We start from the raw sequence: 24140 nt of genomic DNA on the forward strand, positions 1-24140 counted from the left end.
TCTTCGGAGATGAAAGCGAGTTCCATGCGTACGTACAAAAGCAGTATTCTAAATCAACAGATGATCATGCGATCCACCCTCCTGCGGACGACCTTCAGGAGCATGCTTTACTTTTGGCGGGTCACCTGAGCAGGTCCCAGATAAAACTATTACAGTTGTACACAACTTGTCTATAGAAAAATAACTCGTTTTGTTAGTACCTTTTTTTTAAAAGGATTATTCCCGAAGCAAAAGCTTGTAAGAAAAGTGACTTCTCAGAGGTTTTCAAGAGCAGCTCCGGTCATTTACCAAACAGTAAAGATGATTTTGGAATCACAGAACCCGATGAGTAATTTGCTCAGGGTGGCCAAGTTCGCCCCCTAGCGGTTGAGGAGTCCTAAGGTAGTTTTTCCACGTCCTTACTTTTCGATCAGGTTCAACAACTGTGTGTCCCTCGGCTGTTTGTGTTCTTGATGATTGACAAGGAAGGTGAATGAACTTCTTCAGATTAGTTTTTTATTTAGTTATTTATTTAGGATGATTTTAAAACATGTTATTATAACGTGAAACATTATTTCCCTACAATCTCATTTTTATTGACTGAAAATTATTAATTTGTGGTTTTGTTTAATAAATATGAATGAATGAATGAATATTTAAATGCAGTTAAATGTAAATGTTAAAAAACAGATGATTTATTTAACCATTATCTGAAGTAGAGTGCTTAAAATGTCTTTACAAATCATATTTTTAGGTACAGCTCCTGAATAAAATAATAATGAAAAACAAAATAACTCAGCTCGATGTAATAATAATAATAATAATAATAATACAATAGAAAAATAGTCAAACAGACAGTAAATTCTTATCCAAGCGTAGTTTTATTTAGCCACATTAACTCGTCTGTTGCTTCTTTTAATCCAGATCTTTAACTCTAAAGAGGAATTTAAGTTGATTTGTAGTGAACTGGGATGAAAGAAAAATGATTTAATATCATGAAATACTGCATGCGTTTCTAAAAACTGATCTTTCGACAAAAAACCTTTGGTCGGCAGCCGCGGAACTAAGCTGGACGTTAAACAGTGACTAAGATTCATCCTCGCGGGCTGATGATGTTGTGCTGAACTCACTCTCTACTGACCTATGAAGGAAGACACAGCGACACCATGAACAGCAACAGAGAACTCGACCTTTTGCATAGTTCATGAGGTTGAAACAGTTTCCTGCAGATACGTCTGTTTCGACACCAGCACTGATTCTTCTTTTCACTTGAACTTTACTTGATACTTTTTTCTGTGAGGCAAAAATAGTTTGGTAATGCATTTTTAAGGTCTCTTTTCACTCCACATTATTTCAGATTTAGTTACGTCATAATGGCTTCGCAATAATACATGATGTGATAATTACCGTAATGGTAGTTATAATGTCGTTACCATTACATTATGACCACCTTCCTAACGGAAGTGGTTCCTGGGGTCCAGATTGAGTCAGAAGTCGCTGATAAAATCATTGCAAATAAGACGATAAGATGAAATAAAAAGTCAATATTAGGTTTAATGTGATTCTAAATATAAACAATTTCACTTCAAGCCGACAATTTACTCATGTCTAGAAACAAAGTCCAAACAAATTAAGTGTAACAGCCATTTAAAATATAAAGGATTTGTTTTATGATATTTATGATTTCATTTCTCCCAAAGTTTGACATACCAACCTGCTACAACCCTATGACAGTCTTACTGTTACAAAGACACTGTTACTTTAAGTGGCATTACATAAAACTGGTTTAGATTTTTGGTAAGGTCAGATAAGGTCCATTAAGCGTAACCTTACCACCCCCGTAATGAGACGTATTATTCCATTTAAACTGCCTGTACACATAGATAATAACATACTTTTGTTTAACAAAAATAATGCTACAGGCGTTTTTTTTAAATTGGAAACTGAAGCCACATGTCAATCTGTCAAAGCCTACAAGAGCCACATGTTTTCTGACCTAAAATATGGTTTATATGGTTCGATATTGTTGGTATGAACGTCTTTCCTGAATGTTAAACTAGGATGAATCAGAAAAGCACTGGAAAATATCCAATTATTTTCATTGGATTCCTGGGTTTCCAGCCCAGTTAGCATTAGCATTGGATTAGCATTCAAACACCTGCAGAGGTTTTCTGTTATTCAAACATTTCTTAATGATATTTATGCTGTTTTGATATAAACCTATGAATCCTTTGACATTCTTTGGACCCGCCATTGTCTCGATCATTGCTTCTGCTCTTAGCTAGCGTCGCTGCGTTGCACTTTAGCATCTGCGGTGCAACAGCGTAAAGGGATAAGAGATATTATGTATCGCGGGGATTAACTAAAGCCGGCGAGTCTTTATGGTGTGAGTCTCGCCGAGGATGAAACGTGAGGAACGAACGGACACGAAACGGGAACAAAGAGAAGACGATCGGGGGGGAAGTTTTCAAGTTCATAAAACAGGAGTAGCTTAAAAGGAAAAACCTCTTTGTTTGCCATAAAAATAGTATAAATACATATCCACATGCATTTAAGTAAGGCTTTACAACCTGGCTTGCACATTCCACTTGCATTGAGGAAAGTTATTTTGCTGCAAAGTGCAAAAAGGGAAACATCTAAAATATGCTACTTTTAATGATATAAGAATCGTTCTAGGAAAGAAAAGCGGATTCATGCAGTATCATTATTCTCCATGGAGGGAAATCAAAACAAGCCAGGAGCAGAATGTATATTTCCTGGCTAGACTTTGCCGTCCATCATCCGCTCACGAGGACGGGCGAGGAGTCTTTGAAAGGGAAATTGATGAGAAACGGTTTTGGTCCGTCTCTTCTGTGCAAACAGCTTCTTCTCCGACGCTCCTGGTTCTGCTCGGCTGCATGAGTCACTTTTTTAATTGACATATTCTCTAAGGCATTGCTCGTACAATCGTTGCCTGTTCTTGTGCTCTTGAGGGAAATCACAAAGTGCAGGCCAAATCCACCGCAAAAAGCACTTGGAAGATCCGTTCCTCAGGACATCGGAGGCCCCCCCCCCCCCAAAAAATTGAAATCCTGGGTCAACTGAACGTGCATAAATAACTCGGTCTAAGCAGGCACGGTCCACTCGGTGCACTTGGGACTTCTGGCTATCAAGCAGAGAAGAAAAAGGGTTCTAGGATTCTACAGTCGCTAAGTTCCAGGTCCTCAAACGTCCAAGTTGAACGCCCGCATGAGAAGATCCAGGTCCCCGATGTTCGCCGCTTGGAAAAGTTCCGGCTGGTCCATCATGGACAGGGCTATCCTCAACGCCGCCCAGATGTTTCCTGACATCACCTGGTGGGATTGTTGGCGACTCCGGCTCTTCCTCTGGAGGCTCAGGGCGGTCAGGAAGTTGCTGGCGGCCTCCCTGAGGGCGAGAGACACGTTACTTCAGCTTGAGAAGCATCTCTCACCTTTATAATCTCTCACCTGTGAGCGCCGAGGTTGATGCAGCTGATCCCCAGGTTGTAGCGGGATCTGATGAAGCCTGGCTGGAGTTCCAGAGCCCGGGTGTAGGCCTCCACCGCCTCCTCGCTCCGGTCCCCGTTAGCCAGTGTCGCTCCGAGACGATTCCACAGCAAGTAGTCCTGAAGACATGAGACGTCATGTGGGTCTAAGTTTATCACTTGTTCTCACTATTTTTTGACTGTATCCATGACCGTCCTGCCTTGACCTCAGAGCAAGGGGGAGCTAGTAAATGTACATTTTTGATTAAAGTTCAATAACGTGTTGATTTAAGTGTGTCTTAAATAGATGTTGGACTCTATTGTATCATCAGTGTCTGTTTGTAAAAAACTCTCTTTTCATTGAAATATTCACATTAGAAAATGATCTTAAGCCCCGCCCACTGAAAACACAGTTTTTTCTGGAGATTAAATCTCGTCCACCATGACCACACCCACCCTGCTGGTATTGGTCAAACACCGAGGTTTGTCTTCGCACGTCATCAATCCTGAAAGTCTCCACCTCCAAGGGACTCGTTGTATAAACAAAGCAGGGCAGTGGTTACAGCTGACTGGAGGAGGAGTGAAGCCATTATTACGTCATATTGGACTCCGCTCTTGTAACCTCTCATTCGCAGAGATTTCAGATTAAGATTTCAATTAGTGTAATTATATTTAATAGAAATTAGATTGTGTCACTTAATGTATACCATTTATTTTATATGGTTTTTGCTTAAAGATACAAACATTTAATCATATGATTACAGAAACATCTGAATGATATGAAAACAAATAGAAAACTATATTCTCTCTTCCTGGTTTTGGTGTTTATTTGGTGGATGCTTTGGACATTTGGTGAGATTTTGGACTCCTTGTTCTTCTGTTTTATGTGATATTGGACTTTATACTTAATCTTATATTTCCTGGTATTTGTGTACTCTGGTTAATTGTGCATTAGGACTTCGGTTCCCCCCCGTCATAAAACATAAAAGTATATTTAAAATTCAACATGTAGTCATAAATAAATGAATGAATTCTTAGCTCTTTTCGTTATTATCACAGACCGACTGATAAATGTTTTAAATGACTCGTAGTTTCAGATAAAAAAACGATTATAATGAGTAAGAGAAGTAAATGATGTTCATTGAGCTCCATCACATTGGTTCCCTTGTTCCTGCTCGTACCTTCAGGCTCATACAAAGGTCTGAGTCGCACAGAGAACTGACTTCTTCATCTTTGAATGAGTCGAACAGCGGGATATCATTATCTTTCTCTTTTTTGCAGCAGCAGCAGCAGGAGAGCAGACATTACCAAGTCAAATGTGGGAGTTGAATTTCACAGCGATGCTCCTGCTGTCCTGGGACAGTGACGTTGTTACACAGAGTGATTTGAATGAAGGAGACGGACGAGAGGTTTGTTATTTTCAGACTGGAGTGATCGTTGATTTGTCTCCGTGCAGTTTTACAAATGAATGTTTGCGTCTGGAGGATGTTGTTGTGTAAGATGGTTCGGGAGGAACAACAAGTATTGTTTATTATCATCTGTGTATGGATTTCACTATTTTACCTAGCACTATAGAAACACTTAATTCCCCTCTTTATTTTACATTTATTATGTATTTATGATTTATTGAATTTGTTCGTATAATGACATTATTATATATTATTTATTCCTCCTCATATTTTTTGGTTTGTATTAAAAAATACGACATTCACTTGATTCTAAACACATGAATTATTATTTATTATTATTTTTAATTCATTGGTTTCCTTCAAAGTTTTATTCTTGCAAATATGATTAAATTATTTAATGATTTATCATATAATAAGCTCATATCAAGAACATCAATAATAACATTCTATTAACTATTAAAAACATTTTTTCTGTTCATTATACACTTATTTAAAATGATGTTTTAGCATCCTAATAAAAATGTAATAATACAATAAACAAATAATAATAATTGACCATCACTAGTTTATATAGAAATTGAAAAATACGTTTTTAAAAGTTCTCTCTGAGTGTTTTTTCCAGCATTAAGCTCCAATAATTCATCGTTAAATCGTACATTTTTGCTTCTTTATCTTCATCTTGACCACGTGCAACAGCAGCCACACTTTATCGCGGCACTAAATTTCCCAGCAAGAGTCGTAAACTCACCGTCCCCGCTGAGAAATCCCCGCCGTGGACAGAGAGATTAGACGTTTCATCTCTGACACAGTGTGGGTCGTGAATCGTTTAAAGTGCAGGGTCTTTACTCGTGTGACGACAGATGGCGTCCAACAGCTGTCACACATGTTCTTTATCGCAGGAGACTCACTTTTATTCACTTTCATTTTATTCATTTATGCGAGTAAACTTTATTGTGTCTTTAGTGTTTCACGAACTGAAGCTGGAACGACGAAGACGTTTCTATTGTTAATTGAAATACCGAAAATAAAAGTAAATTATTAATGCAGATATTGATAAGAAATTAATGCATGAGAGACTACCTGAAAAAAGAGATTAAAGTAATACTGTCTTGCATTTACAGTTTTGTAGCGAATTATTCGGTAGAATTATTAGAAAATAACTTGAGCACGTATCCGAGAACACCTAAAAAATATTGACACTTTCTCTTGTGCTCAGTAGTGATGGTCTGATGAAGCTTCATGAAGGAGTGTCATGATGTTTAGAGGTCAGTAGGTGGCGCCATCAGTTTAAAAATGATGTGATGTTTTATTAGAACAGTTGTTCGAAACAAAAGGAAAATAGAGACCGCCATCTAGTGGACAGTGACACTGCTTCATGAAGCTTCATCAAACCATCACTAGTGCTCAGACAACCAGAAATACCATGTAGTACGATTATTTAACTCGTCAGTTTATCAAAAATATTCATTTTAAGTCCAGGAAACAAAGTTATTGTGAAGATTGGAAACAAATGTTTGTTTGTTTATTTTGTTAAGTTTCTTATATCAAGTATTTTAAAACAAATTAAAAAAAAGAAAATGACATTTTCTGTAGATTTTCACACAGTTAGCGGCTGATTTACTATGTGGTCTGTGTACTACGACATGTTCTTATACTCTTGCACAAACTAAAAAAAAAGTGATTTATAATTGAATTCTTTCTTTCTTTAGTGTTGTCATTCAAAAATGCCGCGAGGCCCAATTCTGCTGCATGTAACTCACTGTTTTCTAGAAAGATAAATGAATGTATCGACTTCATGATGTCGAAGTTTTCAAGAACTAGACCAGTACATGGTAACATTTTGTACATGTGACTCAATCGCAAAGTCAACGATGAGTCATGACTTTTCCTCTTAAATCATTTCTTTGTGATTACTTCATGTGATTATGATGAAAATGTTCAATAAACCCCTAATAACGTTGAAGATCTTTCAGATAGGACCTTCAGAGTGAACAGTTCCTCAAACTCACTCAAACCATGAACCACACCATGGGCTCCCAAACTAGCAACCTGAGAGTCCAAAAATCAACGCCGTTTGCATATAAATGTTCCGGAAAAAAAGGTTTAAATTCCATTCTTATCCCATTAGATTTCCTCGTCTGGCGGCCAGCACTTTGATAACGATTGAAATAAATAAACACAGGGGTCACCAACAATGTTACACCTGGTTTACCTTTTATCTTAGTAACTCATCAGCCATCGGTGGTCCGGCCTCCACACAGTTTATACAGAGCACACTAATTAGTATCTGTTCCTGTGGATACATCCCTGGCTAGCGGATTCATCACCATAAAAATGGACTCAACATTTTGTGAATCCAACATCCCATCATACCCTCAAACCAGATCTCCAGATACCAACATCTTTTTGATCTCAGCACTCCCTGACTTCCTGTTGATCTACTGAGCTCTCAAGTTAAAATGCTGAAACCTTCAGGTCAAAAAAATGTAATCGCCTCCAGGACTGATAATAAAATGCAGAAACATAAATTCCTCTCGCTTCACGTGGCCGTCAATCAAACTCTTTATCCCCCCTTTTTTTTTTTTTTTTTTTTGGGAACAAGCCGTGTCAGAGCAGCTCGTTCATCGTCCCCTTCATCAATCTTTCATCACCACGGACGCTATGATTTACACACAGGCCCTCAATACAAGTTTGACACTTTCAACTCTCCTCGCCCAGGCGAGGCGGCGGCGGGTGTGTTACCTCCGGTCGCACCGACAGCGCCGTGTTAAAGGCCTCCACTGCTTTGTTGAATTCGCTGCTGAGGTTGTACAGAACCCCGAGGCCCGTCTGCAAGTCCGGGTCGATACTCTCGGAATTCTGCTGCACCGCTTCAAGGAAGAGCTCTTTGACCTCGGGCAACAGCGTGCTGCGGACACACAGACACACACACACACACACACACACACACACACACACACACACACACACGCACACACACACACGGCAGGATTAGCGTGACTTAAGGATGCTGAGAGAGCGGCGAGGAGGGATGTTGCGTGTTAACTTGTGTTCTTAGAAGGTCACGGGGAAAAGGGTAAACATAGAGAGATTAGCTGAGGAGTGACTGAGAGACGAGCCAAACATGAGGGTTTTAAAAACCGGAGAAAAGATTTATTAAAGCAACAACAAGTAAATACTGCAGAGGAGGGTCTGATTCAACCCTATGACACATGAGACAGTTACAGATGGAAAAATAAATTAATTAAATGATAAAAGCATGTCTGGCTCAATTCACCCTCATTTTATTTGTACAATTTGTTCCTTTTTAAGCTTTTTAAATATCACTAACACTGTGTATTTAAAGTGGGAAAAGTAATTTGCAAGTAGGCGAGGAAAAGTTTGTCCGGTTGCATCTCTTGTAACCTCAGCAGAGTCACAAAACCTTTACAGAAATTGGGGGTCCAGATGGTAAATCAGAACACACCCACCATGTTAACCTGTTATTTTGCTGACAGAAAGACAGGCAGAAAAAACAGATGGTCACAGAACCTTCTTGGCAGAGGTACTAAAAATATATATATCATTTTAGATTTTAACATAGCATTTACTTGCTATCTGTATAACATCCACTGTCAGTATTTAACTGCTTATTTTTAAACAACACTTTTTTGGTTCTGGTATTTTACTTCTTTTAGTGTTTCTCAATTTCAGCTCACACTTTTATAACTCATAGGCTCAGATCGTCAAATTCTTAAGAAAATAATTGTGAGCAACAAATAATTAAGCTTAAAAAATAGTATTTAAAAAAAGATTTAAATCTTTAGACCCAAGTTGCAGAGTTGACTTCATTAAGAGTACAGATTTCTCTTAACAGATTTTTATTTCTTGTCATGTCCTGTCGTTTCTGTTCCCTTCCTTCTCACTTCCTGGTTTTATTGTGAAGGCCTGAGCACTGTCTTGTTAACTTCCTCTCATGCTCTTGATCTGATTTCCCTGATTCGTGTCACCTGTGTCTTCGTCTCACCTGATCCCTGCTCGCTTTGATTGTTGTTTAAAAAACTCCTTCGTCTGTCAGTCCCTTTCGTGACGTCAAACTGTGGTATGTGTTTTTGCTCAAGTCTAATATATATTTAGTTCTGGCCAATGTTGTTCTGACATTTTTTAATCACTGCCTTTTGCCTGCTCTTTTCGTTAATAAATTAGTTGTTCATAATTCCAGTTTCCTTCCCCGAGTCGTTACATTTCCAGTCAATCCCAGATCCCATATCTGATTAAAACTCATTGTGGAGAATTTGCTTCTTCAACAACAATAACCTTAATTTAATATATTTAAAAACATGTTTAAATATACTCATATTTCTGGTAAAACTTGCATCAACAAAGTTCATGTCCCTGGTACGGGTCGATAATCCTATATCAAAGGATCTAATGGGGACATAAACGCTTCTTACCTTTCCTGCCGTGCAGTATTGGGGGCCTGAGACATCCGTCGCTGAGAGCTCGGGGAGCCATTCAAGGGGTTTTTACTCTTCAGCAGCTGCTTGTACTTTGGATTGTGTCTGAGCCAGCGGTGCAGGGCCTCGCACGCGTCGCAGCGCATACCGGTGTTGGTGAGGCTGACGGCCAACGCCATCAGAGCCGGTAGATTATTGGGGTGCAACTCCAAACACCTGCAGGAAGAGGAGGGACAAGATATGGGGGTTGAATAATAATCTTTCATAGGCGATGAGGAAGCAGGAAATCGGATGTTGGTGATTCTAAAGCTGTTATTATGCCCATGATATTAAACTACCAGGTTTTTTTTTAAATAGTTTTAATTCTTACTACCTTCCTAAAGTATAAAAGAAGGATCTGTCTCGCCTGCAGTTAATACAAAACTCTGCAGCGAGAATTCTGAGCTGCTATAGAAGAACTCACATTTCCCCGATCCTTAAAACTCTTCACTGGCTGACAGACACATTATAGCCATTGATTATAAAGCAGAGAGTGCCATCTAGTGGCCTTTTAAAGTGAAGAAACTGTATCATGAAACACTAGGCAGCTGTTTCACGAGCCCCCATCAATCCATCGCTACTAAAATCAGTTTAAACCTCAACATCATTAGTCAAAGTCGAGATGATATTCTGAGGTCAACGAACCAACAACCCGAAGCAAACTATTGGAAATTAATTGAAAGAAAAATGTTGTCTTGCTCTGTCAGTCCTGATAACTCTTGAGGGGATTATGTGTTTGTTGGTATTGGCAGGAAAGATTAAAAAAAGGGGGCGCATCGCAGCAGGCATATTTAAAGTAACATTTGCATAAAAACATTCGACAAAAACTTCTATTTCTTTGTTTTACTGTACCATTTAAGTTTTAATATTTGTTCTGAGTAACTTATAGCTTTTGATTAATTAAATAAAACCATGTTTTATGACGTATGTTGGAGGATAAAATCCTCTGCAGAGCTGCTTTCATTACAATCTTGGATTCATTAGTGAAGCCAAACCAAGATTTTAGATTAAGTCAAAACCGTCTGAAGCCAGAAGACTCTGTAGCCAAAGTTCACTCGAAATCTCAAAGAAACTAAACCGTTTCAGTTCCCATGCGAAACTTGCATAGACGAATATCCCTAAGGTCTAATTTAAACTCTTCAAATACATTAGTATTCCATTATTTTTCCCTGTAAAAAACAAATCGTTCATCTGAGTTGATGAGAGCTTTAGCAACATCACAGTGTACCGTAGTGATAAACTAAACTCCCGCATCGACCGTGTAAAAACTGCCAATTAGAAAAAGCTGTAACCAAATATTCAATATACCTGCGTGCCGTGTGAATCCATGCCACTTGAGAGGCTCCAGGACAAGCGCCAAGCAGGCATCTAATCTAACTTCACAGCAGAGACAGATGGAGTTGTTACATCATAGATGGATTAAAAACACTCCATCTGCAGAACCTGAAGATTTGTTTCGAGGCCCAGGAATGAGCTAAGATTTACAACCATATTTCTTGTATTAAGAAAATGCTTCTCCCTGGTATCGTATCGACACGTATAAGTTTAAGTGCTGCAAGGCTGGTGAATTTTTTTATTGCAGAAACGATTTTCACAAACTTGTAATTTCTCAATTGAAACCTCTTTACAAACACAGAAAGCCATTGGATTTATGTTTCAACTTACATCGAGGTCGGTCCTATTTATTTCTTCTGCTCTTAACTCTACTCGGTCTCGTTCATAAAGCACCAATAAAATCCTGAGCATATTTTTTTTACATCAAGGTACGATAAACCGACTCATGGAGGAGGTCGGAACACTTAAATCGTATCGTAAACATGCGAGTGAAACTCACTGTTAATGAGTAAATAGGATAAATTTCCACCCATGAATGACCATATAAGGCGGTGAAGATGATCCTGTCCACCCTGCACAAACAGAAACTTTTCTGAAGCGGATAAACAAATTAGTTTGGGTGAAGTCGAGTTAAAAAATAAAGAATTTTCTCGAGTTGTAACAAGACAGTCAGACTAAATATATAGTTCAGGGCTACCTCCTCAAGGGCCGCAGTGGCTGCAGGTTTTTGTTTCAACTAATCCGGACATTTTTGTGTCTTGTAATCAGTTTTGATTGAATTGTGATCAGTTGACGGTCAGTGTGACGGTCATAGACATCTATATATGTAGACGCCGCATCCACTGCTGCCGCCCACGAGAGTGGTGTGTATACAGGGCGGCCATCTTGGTACAGTGCCACTCGCTCCTACAGTGCATTACGTCTATAGAGGAATGATGTGTTTACACTATAAATGTGATCATAGATCGCTCATTTGTAAAGCTTTTTCACCGGGTTTGTTTTTCAAACCCTCAGACCAGATAGACAGACATTATTAGAAGGAATATTTTACTATAAAATCTATTAAAAAAAACATTTTAAATTAATAGATGAAACAAATATGAAAGGTATGCTGATGATAATGTCACAATATTATATAATGTTTTAAAATATTCTATTGGGAAAACGTGGGATAAAATTATGATTATAATCAATGCAATGTAATAAGAAGTGCATCGTACAAAGTTGATTGTTGATACTACCTCAGTTAAAGATTTTTAAATAAAAAAACCCTCTTAGAAATTAAACTAATTTGACAGAAGTTACTTCTGATGCAACTGGACTTGAATAGATTTACAAAAACGATTTATTACAAAAGAGCTAAACATTAGTTAGAGGATTACACTAGATCACACACATTCCCAGATCGCATGTCAAGGATTTAATAACTATTTACAACCTTACAAAACTAACTAAATTAAAACCCCTTACAGGTCCCACTGCGGCCTTTGAGAAACCGGAATTTCCCACCATTGATAAAGATCAAATCAGTAACAGATAAACCGCTGTAGCTAAAGAGGCTTTTGGAAATTCGACCGGCCGTGATCAGTGATTTAATCTTGAGAATGTGGCGTACAAAGACTCCGCTGGTTCTGGAGATGATATTAAATATCCAACTAACTTTACCTGTTAATCCAGCCTCTGAGGAACATATCACTTGAGTCACAGTCAGTGAACTCACAGTTCAGAATATCACTCTCATTATTGAGAAAACCTTTCTGTCAGGAAATATACCTGATAATAGTTTACATATCTGGATATTTTAACATATTTTTAGCCTATATTCTAATGTTTTATTACAATTTAATTTCATAAACATTCATCTTATAGAAGTATTGTGTATCTATTGAGTCGATTTGAATCGATAAATCATGAATATAATCTTGATTTTAAACCTGCTATTGTCAACTCATTTAGTTAAAATTTGTTATGTTCACATCAGGTTATTCAAATGCATCTGCATAACATTGAAATAATGTTAATTTTCAATAGTGACGCACATTATTTTCGTGCGCAAAATCTACACAGGAGCTACAGGATCAGAGCTATTGAAATATTAATGAATGGATTTCCCGCAGTTCACACATGCATTCTGCTCACGCTTCATGAACTTGCTTTTACAGAACCCGATAACCTTCTTTCATTTTGACTATGTTTACAAAACAGATTTTGAAGTTCGTTGACTAAAATAGTTTTAACTTTGTAAATCTACATTTTTAAACACAATTCATTTATTAGATTCCACCCAAGCATGGTCTTGAGTCAGTCACCAACTGTGTTTAGCACCGTACCAAAAATAACCGGGATAAGAAGTTCAACGGGGTTATTTGGTGCAATATAAAACGTTAAATAACCCCGTAATGAACACGGTTATTTCTCGGCACTGGCCCCGGCCCTCGCAGCCGTACGAGTTCACAGCAGGTTTTTCCTAATGACGTTGACCCCATCAGTGAGCAAGTGATTTTAATTTCACCTACACCTGTGAAACCCCATCACGAATGCACATTGGCAGGACATGCCATCTGCTCGTGAGAAACTCGTTGTGAGCCAGATATCCAGAGATGTTACATCGTCCAGATGCCAATTAATTATAAGCTTAAGTCGCCTCAAACTACGCCGACATGATGGTCCGAAGTGGAATGAGCCGTGATGACTCTATTAGTTGTAAAGCTTTTCATAACATCAACTTTAATATTAACTGATGAATCGTCTCCATGGCGACCAACTTTTGATGACAAAAATCCCGGAACAGACAAATGAAACGCGATGATATAGAAGGAAGAATCGAGGGCGAGGGAAGCAACCAAGTAGCCGAGCAGCAGGGGGCGGTTTAAAAGCACCTGCAGGTGGAGAGTCGTGTTCAAAAATAGTACGCTGCACCAGTCCTGTTTATTTACTTGTTATTTTTCTCCAGTCAGAACAACTTTCCAAAACAAATAAATGAAATGTATTGAACAAAATCCAAATGTGTTCTCTTACCTCTGAAGGGAAACAATGGCCGCCTGCTCATTCTCATTCTCCGCTTGAGTCGTTCCCAAAACCTGCCAGGCCTGCAGAGAAACACCCTCTCATTAGAAGACCGCGGGGAAGCTTCGGGTCAGTGTTGAAAACAGAAATTCATTGTGTTATTCCACGTCTGGTCAGGACTTATTAAACTTGTATTTAGTTGTCGAAAAAGTTGTTGTAAAAAATGTTTCACACTAATTCAAGGTTGAGAAAGTGAGAAAAGAACCTCTGGCAAGTGTAGGTGTCGACTCATGAAGCCAGAGACTTAAAACGATGGAAATAAACAGATTTTGATTGGATATTTAAGAAATGACTAAATAAAAATATGAATATCTAAGTTTAGTACCTACTTATATTTGTCTTTTATTAAAGTCAACACAAAGTCTCTGTTCTCATCATTTCTGGAGATAATGTCACGTTTTCTTTCTTTTATTAGAATTCAGAGGACTAGTATCTTTATGATTTGGGGTCTTCACTTCAGAGCGATGTGTCACTGAGAAGCCTGGAGGGAGTTCTGAATCACATTAGTTCCATACACTGAAGGATAATCCTCTCTTCTGAATAACTGGCACATTCTGGGATATTCTGCAGGATCTTCAGCAAAAGCAAGGACCCGCCCGACCTGTAATGGGGTCACATATAACAATAAATCTGCAGTATTTGCGGTTTTTAGAGAACAGTTTTATGAGACGGAAAAAGAGAAGATTGAGTTTAAAACTAGCCAATTATCATTTGATGAAAGTATGTATGCAAGAAGCTGCTTTCTTCTCAAACAAGATGTTTTTTGGCTTTAACTGTTTTTCCTATATGTTTTTTTCTGTTTCAGGAAATAGCTGAAAGCCAAAATTTAAGCCCCAATTTAAGAATTTATTATGATGGGAAAACTTAAAAATAAATAAATAAAAATAGGAAATTCTTAAATAAGCTTCAGTATTAATTTAATTGAATATGATTTCCTTTAAAAGATAATTATATTTAAAATTCTAAAGAAAAAAACCCAAAGCTTATTTAATATATTTTACAATAGAAAAAAATATACATTGTTATTATTGTATATACTTTATTTTATATACATTTAAAAATAAGATATAAAACTTCAACATAAATATAGAATCCATGAACAAATAAAAGGAAGAAAATAGGAGCAAAAAGGTCTTCAAACAATATCTTTAACAAGTTTTATGAATAGTTGAACAACAATTAACATTGTTAAATGTTCAGTTTTATACTAATATTTTGACCTCTGGCTTAAAGTAATGTTTTAAAAAGATAACATTTGGTGTTCAGGTGCTTACAAACAATTCCTTAAAGATGATTTCAAATAGAAATGATTGTATTTTTAAGAAAACATTACCTACTGTGGGAATGCATTAGAAAGTGAATAAGGTTTGTTTTTAACACTTGTGTTATCTCATGAAAACAAATGTGTTTGTAGTATCCCTTGTGTTGTCTCTGGGTCAATGTGAACGTTCACATTGTCCCAGAGACAACACAAGGGATACCACAAACACATTTTTTCCCCGGCCTTTAGGTAACCTTGAACCAAAAACAGGGCTTTACAGTTCCACCTTCATTTAAAACAGCTCCCCTGGTCCCCGTGAATCTGATGGTATGTCTTCACGTGTTCACCTCTGAGTCCTGGGGGTCCTGCAGGACAGCTGCCTCCAGCATCAGCACGGCGTCCGGCAAGTCTCCCTCCCGGGACTTCTTCAGCCCTTCTTCAAAGGCGTTTGGCAAGTCCTTGTAGGGATTATCGGTGTGGAAGTAGTAACCCTGTCAGCAGGAGACACAGGGAGAAAAAACAAAAAGATTGGGAACGGGGACACTCGGCTGCGTCTTCTGTGATTCAAGCAAAAACTCCAGCAGCAGCAACAGCAGCAGCAGCAGGAATCGATCCTCGCAGCTTCCTCTGGGTCGCTCTGTTCTCTTTAAATGTTAAACTTTGCATTCTGCATCTGTAATGACCCTGATGAGCAGATGCCGTGTGACTTTGAGAGTGATCTTTAAGAATCCTGAGCAATCTAACATCTCCAGTCCGGAGCTCACACGGGAAGGTCGGCCGCACATATGTGCGTCTTCATCTGCTGCAAGATCACCAAAATGTGGGGGAAACGAGTGAATCTCATGAAAGGTAAAGTGAGATCAGTAGCTTTTAAAAAGTGCCTTTACATTAAATGCTACCAGGGTCATTGGTCTCTGGCAAATAAATGACTTCCTGCTTTTCTCTAAAGACTAAAAATGTAAAGTGAATCTTGTTTGGTTCTTGTAGATTAGGCAGAAATTTAGCCCAAATATGATTTTGAAGAATTTAAAAATCCAAATAGGTTTGAATCCTGTTGTCTCTGGATCCATCAGATCCTTCACAGGATCTATCAGCTTGGTCAGCTCCATTCCTGATATATTTTTTCGACAAAATTGAGGCTCATTTTCCCTTATTTTGTTGTTAATAGTAGCACCTATACATTGATGAAAGTCAGCTTTGGAAAAAATAGACACCTGCATTGAAGCTGAATGTTTACTTTCGCTACATGAGAACGAGCGGCCATTTTTTTTTTTTACTGTCGAAACAGTTTATTTTTAACGTTTTAAATAGAAACAAACTTCATGTAAAACGTTTTTTGCTCACAAAAATCACCTCCCGGCAACATTTTTAACATATTAAACTATTTAAATAGTTTCACTAAGTTGCTTATTGTTTTAGTTTAAATAATGAGTTGGTTTTGAAAACCGAATTTCCCAGCATGCATTGCAAGATTAGATGATTATATCTGCGATGGGTAATGTGTCGTTGATATAGTAATATTTAAAGTACTTTTTGTTATTTCAATAGTTTTGCGGACGGTGGCAAAGTGGTTGGCGTGATCGCCTCATGGCAAGAAGGTTGCCAGTTCGCTTCCAGGTCCGGAGGGACCTTTCTATGTGGAGTTTGTATGTTCTCCCCGGGGTTTACTCCGGGAACTCCGGTTTCCTCCAACAGTCCAAAAACATACAGAGGTTGATTGGGAAATTGGGGAAATTGTCTGTAGGTATGAGTGTGTGTGAGACTGGTTTTCTGTCCATGGTGTCCCCCGCCTAACACCCGAAGAAACTGGGATAGACTCCAGCCCCCCACAACCTTCATAAGGGATTAAGCGACATAGAAAAATGAATGAATGAATAATAGTCTTGTCTGTAAGCAAAGAATTCCATTGAATCTATAAAAAAATTGTGCTTTGACTCAGCTGTTACTTCCTTAGTAGTGAGTATTTGAATCTGTTGTTGATTTAAATATGTACCTTTTTAGTACTTTTAGTGTCCATTCAACTACTGTATGTACAGCTAGTTTTCTTTAATTCTTTCATAAAGATTTGACAAACATATTTTCCCGAAAATACAGAAAAATGCTTTGAAAATGTTTCCTTATTTCTATTTAGTGAAACAAGAAACAACATTTTTGATTATTTGTACATGCCTGAGAAAGTAAAACTTCAGTTAAGCATCATAAAAATATGAACATGTATTTATATTATTTTTGCCTTTCCGTGTTGATTTGGAATCGATATCATCGATTTAATAAAGACGCGTTTAGTCGAAGCCGATTTGATTCTGTGAGTGAAAAGCTGACCCTGTTAAGTTGGATTGAAGTCCTCGATGCTTCTAAGTGTTTGGCTTGACATGAGTTGGGATGATGCATTCAGGGCCAACTGGCTGAAGATCAGCTTGACTGAGCAGATTTCACAGAGTTCTTCCAAATATCTCTGGAAATCTTCTCAGAGGATTTAAATTTCTCATTTGAATCATTTATTTCTTCTTCAATGACTTGCTTGGAAAATCAGATTGAGAGTCTCTCAGCGTCTGCTTCGGGCGGAAAATAATCGTCTGAATCCTACACATTTACATGGAGATCAGACGATATTGACCTTCTCATGCGGGGAGACGGACGACGGGATCTGTCCTTGTTCGTTCTCCGTGAGCCAGTTCCGCCGAGCGAGCTCTTCCCATTCCGCTTGCATCTTGTCCCAGAACTCTGTGTCTGACTTCAGAGGGAAACATTGTGGGAGGTAGAGGGGGATTCAGAAAGAAGAGTTGGAACGAGGAGAGGGAAAATAAGACGAGAAAAGAAAAAAGAAAATCAGTCACATTTTGTCACCATCATTCTGTGACAGAAATATGAACTGCAGATAATCATGACTCATCATTTTACAACTTCACAGGTATGAAAGGAATCCTTACATTTATCTACAGCACATGTTCATGTTATTTACAGTGAAAATATATGGGAAATACTGAGAGGAAAAGCACTTCCTGCAGCATTTTGAATGTTTAGTGATAATATCCGTGGTCTCCTACCCACTGATGTCCCATTTGGTCTATTGCTATGTTTTTATTTAATAATTATACAAATATACAATAATATGTTTAATCAATGGAAAACTTTTTGGCAAAAATCTGGCTTCATCTGTGGTCACCAGTGTGTAGTTTATGTCTTGTTCATGCACCTGTTGTATGAAGAGCAAACTGACTGGAACATAGGAGGTCTTGTGTGTTCATACAGAATGAAAAGCAAAACTCAGTGTGAAAACAAGCAATCAGGAATATTTTGAGCTTTCTTCAATCTCTGATTCACGCCAGGACTGCAGAGCTTCCACCGTGTCTGACTTTCACCAGCAACACATTCAAAACGTGAACGAAAAACAAACATTTGACCAAACAGGAAAAATAGGAACTTGAAGATCACAAAAGTATGGGTTCCTTCATTATAATTCAAAGAACACAAGCTAGTGCTATTATTCTTCATTCCCCAAAATGATCTACTCTATCATGGGCAGTTATATAAGACAGTGCTTAAAGTCTGGTTGCCTTACATCAATCATTTAAATGACTATTATACAGCAAGATCTCTACCATGACATTGGTAAATATCAACACCGCCAGTATGTGTCTGTTTGTTAAAAAACTCTCTTTTCATTGAAATATTTACATTAGAAAATGATCTTAAGCCCCGCCCACTGAAAACACTTTATTTTTCTGGAGAAGAAATCTTGTTTACCATAACCACACCCACTCTGCTGTGATTGGTCAAATATCAAGGTTTGTCAACTTGTGTCATCAAACCCAGCAAGTCTCCACCACCTCCATGGGACTCGTTGTATAAACAAAGCGGGGCATGACTACAGCTGGCTGGAGGAGGAGTGAAGCCATTAATAAATCATAATGGACCCCACTCTCGTAACCTCTTGTTCGCCCAGATTTCAGACGGGGGAGAACTTTATAAAGTAATAAGTTCAAAGCATTGTGAGAGACTTGCTGCATCTTGGAGAAACATTAGTTTCCCTTTAATGTGTTATATTTTAGCAGAAGCTCAAGATCCTTTTTCTCTTGTACATGAACCCAAAATAAACGAGGAAATCTCGAGCCACATAAATGGGTGACAAGTAGGGGTGGATGGGGCTTCTAGAAACAGCTGCTTAGTAAAGACACTGTATCATGAAACACATCAATAGAGTCAATCCAATGAGTCTAAAGCAAAAGGACAAACAGACTTTCTAGATATTCTTCAAAAACAAATTCCGTTTAAGGTTCTTCTACGCAGAGGCAACACCAAATTGTTTAGTGTTGGTCCTTATGAAGACATATTTTCGAGCAAGCGACGACAGAAAATAGTTTGAGAGAAACTTGCCCTGTAGAAAGATCTTTTTGTGTGTTTGTGTTTAAATTTGCCACAAGTCACCATTACAGCAAAAGTCTTTCATTATATCTGCACAAAGTTCCATTTCTATCCGTTCAAACAGACTGAGATAAACAAGTTTAATCTACTTTGTCTCCGAGAACTGGGTTACTTTGATCAGACCAAAGGCTTTGAAAAATCCACGCGCTCTCTTGTTTCTCCATTTACCCTCATTACCTTGAGGTGAGACGCAGGAACCCAGCGATAATACTGACCATAAAAAGAACAACATTCTACGACGAAAGAATGTTTTTCTCTTTCTAGCAGCTTCCTAAGAGTGTATCTTGTTATATGATCACACTTTAAAAACGTGGATGAGGTCCACTTGCACAGCAGCTCTTTCGCAGGTAAAAAAAAAAAATATAGAGGAAGAGAAGAAATCCAGTGGAAACACTGAGTCTGAGTCAAAGGTCTTTTCATCCTCACATGGCAGCGGCTGGTGATTGACACGGAGGCCATGGCGGGGCCTCTGGCGGTGAGCGGTGGCAGGTAATTGCTGCCTGCTGACAGTCCTCGTAGTCACTCGCGGAGGGAAGTGCACCATCAGACTGTCTGTGGTTTGACTGCAGAGCCATGAAGATGCCGAAGTTTTTTGATTAAGTGGATGTTGCTCGCTGAACTGTTTCCAGTCCGATCTATAGTTTGATCTAAATTTAGATTTGACGCGGCTCGAGAAAGAAGGTCACCTTAGAAGATTCACACAGTGAGGTTTTGGACAGTGATGGACAGATGCTAAGGCTGCTCATCACCTTAATGGACAGTGAACTTTGGGAAAAACCTGGACACTTTATTAAGTGTCTGCCTCTGAGATGGATTGAGCGACTCAAGGGCTTCATTGGTGCCGTTGAGCTCGGTCAGGAAATGAGGAAAACTACCTCCCAGATTGGGAATTTATTTGCTTTGTTTATTATTGTGAGAAAGATGAAACACACCAGGTTAATCCGAAGCTTGATTATTTCTTTAGTAGTGATGGGTTGATAAGGCTTCATGAAAAAGCTGTGTAGTGAAGACACTTGCTGTGTCTCAAATAGTATACTTCGCTTAGTCTACTGGTGGTTAGTATGCATCAGGATAGTGTAGGTACTAACTAGTACGCAAATTCTCGACAGATAGTATGTCTCAAATCAAACACTGTCGTTACGCACTAACAGGAAATGAAGCGACAGCTTCTTCTTCTACTACTATTTAACGATGGTTGCAACCAGCTGTCCGTCACTGCCTAAATACGGTGACCGATGTTGTTGTTTTTGCTGTTTTGCTCAGATCTTTTTTTAACCAAATACAGACAGAAACACAATCCACAAATCCATCTGTTCTTCAAATGTTATTCACTTGTGAACAAGCTCCTAAGTACTCGAACTCCTTCATAATAGAGGTCAAAGCTTCTTTTTCCAAACTGAGTGGATGACATTTTAAGTGAGAACCATGGCCTTAGATAAGAGACTGGTCAGTTATTGAGCTTAATATTTGGTCATAACTGATCAATAAAATGTAAAGTTTAGAAGCTGAAAAGAGGTGCTTGTCAATGTATATTATATATATATACTCTATACTCTTTATTTAATATACTATTTATCTCTATTAAAAACGTTCTACCAGACTTCTGTTATGATCCCAAACTTTCTTTTATGGAACAAACTTTTTTGGGATAATCCTTTTGACTGTTATTTAGCTCCATGATCAATCTCCATCTGCAGTCATGGCTACAGTCTCACACCGTCAAGAGGATGTTAGGAGAGCTAATTGCTTAATTCGATGTCTTTTTCAAGCCTGTGGCCACAAACAGAGCAAGAAGGAAAACCTTCATTTGTTTCCTCGTACCTTTGAAAGAACAACAGAGGAATCCTATGGTGAATGTTTGATGCTGAAGTACGGTTGACTTGAGATGTAAAGGAAAGTTGTACTATATCAGCAGGATGGTTCTGGGAAGTGGATCAGTATCGCTCAGGTTCTCAGATTCCATATCTCATGTTGTTTTCTCTCAGCACAAGAAACCATTAAGTGAATGTCGTTCTCATTTGTTTTTACACACGTCTAACTTCTCCACTTTATCACTGTGAGGGGGTAAATAAAATAAATCAGAGTTGCTCTTTAAGTGGCAATAAATGCAGCCATTTTTCACCATAACTCAGTAACGACCATTATTGGACAGCGAGCGCTGGCACTTTAATTATGTAGAACAAGGCAAAGACACTGGCGGGTAATTTATATCTTGTAAATCACTGTATCCAACATGCAGCTGTGATTTTAGCTGCTCCGATGAAGTGCGGAAGTTAGAAAACCTCCAGATGAGAAAGAACATCGAAGAAGGAATACAGGTTTACGAGATGGTTGGTGAACATACTTCATCCAGGTATAAGTAAATCACACCTACAGGCTTGACACAGAAACTCCTGCCATTGTGACGCCTTTTCCATTTACACTAGACTGCGCTGCAGGCGAGAAGAAAGATGAGATATTGAGTTCATGTGTCTTTGCGTTGAGGAAAAAGGTGGTGAAGATTTTTATTCCAGTTCTAACTTGTGAGTTTTTAACTTTCTTTTATGAAATATCTGCATCTTAGGGAGTAAAGATTTATCTTAAATAACCGAAGCCTTATCGGTTATTCTTCAAACTTCTCTTTTATTGGGCTGTTGATTTAATTTAAGATATTAAAGGAATCATTTAACCCAAATTCTAACTTCACTTATTTTCTACTCACCCTCATGTCGACTAAAGGTTGGGATTATTTTCAGAGTAATCTGTTCCTTTTTAGAGTTATAGACAAAAATGTATGTTCATTTTAATGTAGCGACTCTGCTAAAAACAAGCTTAAAATAAAGACTTGTTAAGACGGGACATTACAGACGAGCAGTACGGAGGTATTTGGATGGTTTTAAGTGTCTTTTAGGACGAAGAATAAGATAACTGAGCTCCAGTCGCTACATTAAAATGAACAAACATTTTTGTCTATAACTCTAAAAAGGAACATATTACTGTGAAAATATTCTCAACCCTTAGTCGACATGAGATGGAGTAGAAAATGAGTGATAGTTTGGTTGAACCATCACTTTAGGTATACATTAAGTACAATTAAAAATACTTCTGACCTGAGATTTCAATTTCTGTCTTCATTTGTTCATTAAATTTGGATAAATAAACACAAACAAACAACTAAAACACTGTTTTACTCGGTCAAGCGGTTTCTTTAATATCCAGGTGTTCAGTAAAGCTCGGGGTAAACCTATGGTGTGATCACATTGCACATGGACAGTGGTCTATGTCAACCAAAGAAACAGAAAACTGCACTTGAAACTGTTTTTATTTATAAAAAGAATCTCAAGGGTTGAAGACGATACACATTTTTAAATAACTAGTTTCCATTTCTTTTTAAATTCATCATTTATGTTGTTTGAGGCCTCAAAGAAGCTGAGAGCGTTTTAATGTTCTTCACTGATCTCTCTTATCTTCGGACAGTTTGATCCAGTTTGATGTATTTCTTTGGTTAAATAGAAAGTAAAATTTTTCCAGTTTTTCCATAAAACTGAATTTTTGATCCTTAAACATCTTCCCCTTTGGACATAAATAACCCAATTTGAAACCCTGGAAATGACCTATTCCATTCACACTGACTTTCATGAGAGACAAATAAATGTATTTATATTAATGTTAGCTTTTTTTAAAAGCAGAACCGCATCGTTCTTTTCTCCTCAGTATATGTTACACCCTCACAATACATGTCAACCTATAGTCATCCTCCATATATCCACAAAAATAAAGTTGGGCTTCATCACTCTGCCAATGTTCTCCCCTCAAAGAGCGTTAAGCCACGCAAAAACCACAAAATAAATCACATTTAGAAGCTTTAATTCCTCAACTGCCCTTTCCGTGGCTCCTCGAGTTCTTCCATCTGACTGCTCGCACTAATTTAATAAATTGCCAGAGAGGCTGCGGCTTGATTTAATGTCCCTTCCGCCCTCCGAGCTTTTCGGCCAACGCCGTCGTCTCCGTCTGAGTGTGAGAGAACATGCAAAAGCACGACCACGATCGGGCAGGATTCATGGTCGTGTACTCGTGGAACCGGCTGACCGCTCGTGTCCTGAGAGTGGAGGCAGTGACCGGTCGAAGCGGAGATAGTGTTTCCGATCGATGCTTTCGTGCTCAGATTCCCTCAAGCTTCGCAATCTCATCAGCACCTGCTGTTCCGGGCCGACAATAACGGCGACGAGGATAAGCTGCCAACTGCTTACACAAGTCATTACATCATATTTTCTTTAGGGAGGGATCCCCGAAATACTGCCGGTTTGAGACTGGTCTAGTATTCAGAGACCACTTGAGCAGGAAACACATTATCTTATGGACTTTATCTGATAAGAAACTTCTCGCATTTCAAAACTTAAAACTGTGACTGAAACTTCTTTGAGTGAATCTTGCTTCATCTATTCTTCATCTGTAAGAGCTATGTTAGTTTCTCCCTTGAATTTACAGACTACATTTTTCCTGGTCCGTCTCTGTGAGTCAGCAGATCTGGATGCAGAGCAATCAGCCGGACCAGGATGTTGACTCTTCAGACAGCTGAGTGGCAAGAGGCCTTTTCTTTTTTTTTACCCCGACTGATTTTGGAGAATACGTTGAGGGTTTCAAACACATCGCAAACAATTCAAGAGCGATAGAAGATTCTGGATCATACGTTCATCTTCAGTCAAAATAAACTTTTTGTCAATGAC

At 38.4% G+C, this 24140-nt stretch overlaps 1 protein-coding gene across 2 annotated transcripts in view; it reads right to left on the bottom strand.

Annotated features, from left to right (window-relative positions):
* Nucleotides 1–1104: 1104 nt before the first annotated feature.
* pex5la (peroxisomal biogenesis factor 5-like a) overlaps nucleotides 1105–24140 on the bottom strand; it is a 97558-nt gene continuing 74522 nt past the window's right edge. For both annotated transcript variants that reach the window (XM_087783629.1, XM_087783628.1), the window contains 7 exons: nucleotides 17627–17743; nucleotides 15357–15500; nucleotides 13701–13771; nucleotides 9306–9524; nucleotides 7615–7780; nucleotides 3447–3604; nucleotides 1105–3384 (listed from right to left, as the gene is read on the bottom strand). In XM_087783629.1, the coding sequence (XP_087639755.1) occupies nucleotides 3183–3384; nucleotides 3447–3604; nucleotides 7615–7780; nucleotides 9306–9524; nucleotides 13701–13771; nucleotides 15357–15500; nucleotides 17627–17743 (1077 nt within the window). In that variant the 3' untranslated portion in view covers nucleotides 1105–3182. The remainder of the gene's footprint in view (nucleotides 3385–3446; nucleotides 3605–7614; nucleotides 7781–9305; nucleotides 9525–13700; nucleotides 13772–15356; nucleotides 15501–17626; nucleotides 17744–24140) is intronic.

This window comes from Callionymus lyra, chromosome 2, assembly GCF_982586985.1.
Source record: "Callionymus lyra chromosome 2, fCalLyr1.hap1.1, whole genome shotgun sequence".
NCBI classification, from domain to species: domain Eukaryota; kingdom Metazoa; phylum Chordata; class Actinopteri; order Syngnathiformes; family Callionymidae; genus Callionymus; species Callionymus lyra.